The sequence below is a fragment of the Palaemon carinicauda genome, chromosome 31, assembly GCF_036898095.1.
Source record: "Palaemon carinicauda isolate YSFRI2023 chromosome 31, ASM3689809v2, whole genome shotgun sequence".
NCBI lineage: Eukaryota > Metazoa > Arthropoda > Malacostraca > Decapoda > Palaemonidae > Palaemon > Palaemon carinicauda.
Window position 1 is genome coordinate 47,959,859 of NC_090755.1, and position 2,375 is coordinate 47,962,233.

Here is a 2,375-nt window from a genome sequence, read left to right on the forward strand (position 1 = left end):
CATCTTTCAATTATAATGAAGATAAGGTTTGAATATTCCATTTCAAATGAAATAAAGAACTGAATATTTTCGAACTAATATTGGAGCATGGGGACAAAAAGACCACCTTCGAATGCGTATAGCTCTCAAGCCGGAAAATGGAAACTTAGATAACATTATTAACTGAGACTCCATAGAATTTGGTAGATAATTTCATTGGTTCAATGGATATTGTGTTAGTATATTGGTTTCTTGTTGATAAATCATGACCTTACCTGGTTTCTTGAGATGTTGATACCTCCTGCATCTACATTATATATATATATATATATATATATATATATATATATATATATATATATATATATATATATATATATATATATATATATATATATATATATATATATATATATATATATGTATGTATGTATATAAATACATATATATAAAAATTTTTAGGTAGATGGAATCATAAGCTATATATTTGAAATGGGATCTTGCTGATTCAGATTTTCAATGTAATTATTTGTATTTTTTTATTTACCAATCAAAAAGATAAAACCACCAACACGTATCCTCGTTAGAACCGTGTTTTATATGTGAAATCGTTCATAGAATTACTGTACTAAGCACTTTACATCTGTTTTGGGATTGTGCCTACAGTGCGTTTCATGCAATGCACTGTAGACATTACTAACAATATGGTCTATACAGTTTTCCTTCAGTTCCTAGTTGTACTTTCTTTATATCGTTCTACCTTTATAGGATACTCTTGTATATAGTGCGCAGTATTCGGCAGTAGAAGTAAACAAGATAGAGAAATTTTCAAGAAACAAACATTTGACAAAAATGTGTGGATAAATGTGTGTTCTCGAAATCACATTCCATACCAACAATGCAGAACACTTCCGTAATGAAAGTTACATTGGGGATACGAAAAGTCATGTACTCGGTACTGAAAGTCCTGGAATAATGCATAAAGGTATTGCATTATTATCAGATTGTAGGATATTAACTACCCTAAAAAGTTAAACTCAATCCTACAGAGCTGGCACGAAAAAAATCTTAAGGAATAAAATATGATATATATTAGATTCAAGATATAAGAAAAATTAATCAGAGAAAAATGTATGGAATTAAATCTAAAATCTATGTATTGAACCTATGTTTCTTAAAAATATTAGGATTTTAAAAACAGAGAAACTCCCATAATCCGATAAAATGTCAAGCATAGATTTCTGACTAAAACATAAAATTCTTTGTGTTCTAAAGAACGCATTTAAAAAAAAAGGTCATATACTTAAAATCATGTCAAATTCACTATATTTGGGAATAATCTTATGAGGTGTACGCAGTAAAAAGCCATGGAGCAATCTTGCATGATCATTGCCCAATCTAGCTAAGATGTCTTCAGTTTTTTGTCTATTTAGTCTTATGCATGCAGGTCTTATATGAGTTCCCATGATACATGCAGGTTTTAGATAAATTCCCATGATGTATGCAGGTCTTATATGAGTTCCCATGATACATGCAGGTCTTAGATAAATTCCCATGATGTATGCAGGTCTTATATGAGTTCCCATGATACATGCAGGTCTTAGATAAATTCCCATGATGTATGCAGGTCTTATATGAGTTCCCATGATACATCCAGGTCTTAGATAAATTCCCATGATATATGCAGGTCTTATATGAGTTCCCATGATACATGCAGGTTTTAGATAAATTCCCATGATGTATGCAGGTCTTATATGAGTTCCCATGATACATCCAGGTCTTAGATAAATTCCCATGATGTATGCAGGTCTTATATGAGTTCCCATGATGCATGCAGGTTTTAGGTAAATTCCCATGATGTATGCACGTCTTACATGAGTTCCCATGATACATCCAGGTCTTAGGTAAATTCCCATGATGTATGCAGGTCTTATATGAGTTCCCATGATACATGCAGGTTTTAGGTAAATTCCCATGATGTATGCAGGTCTTATATGAGTTCCCATGATACATGCAGGTCTTAGATAAATTTCCATGATGTATGCAGGTCTTATATGAGTTCCCATGATACATGCAGGTCTTAGATAAATTCCCATGATGTATGCAGGTCTTATATGAGTTCCCATGATACATTCAGGTCTTAGATAAATTTCCATTATGCATGCAGGTCTTAGATGAGATCCCATAATGCACACAAGTCTTAGATGAATTCCCATAATGCATTCCGATCTTATATGAGTTCCCATGATGTCCGCTGGTCTTATATGCAATCCCATGATGCACGTAGGTCTTAGATGGATTCCCATGATGCATGCAGGTCTTAGATGAGTTCCCATGATGCATACAGGTTTTAGGGGAGTTCCCATTAAGCATACAGGTGCTAGATGAATTCCCAT

The 2,375-nt window shown here is 32.8% G+C and overlaps 1 protein-coding gene across 1 annotated transcript; it reads right to left on the minus strand.

The window, feature by feature from the left end:
* Nucleotides 1-1,274: 1,274 nt before the first annotated feature.
* Nucleotides 1,275-2,375, minus strand: LOC137624722 (protein LIAT1-like). Its single transcript, XM_068355675.1, has one exon. The coding sequence runs from the start codon at nt 2,373-2,375 to the stop codon at nt 1,275-1,277; it is 1,101 nt and encodes a 366-aa protein (XP_068211776.1).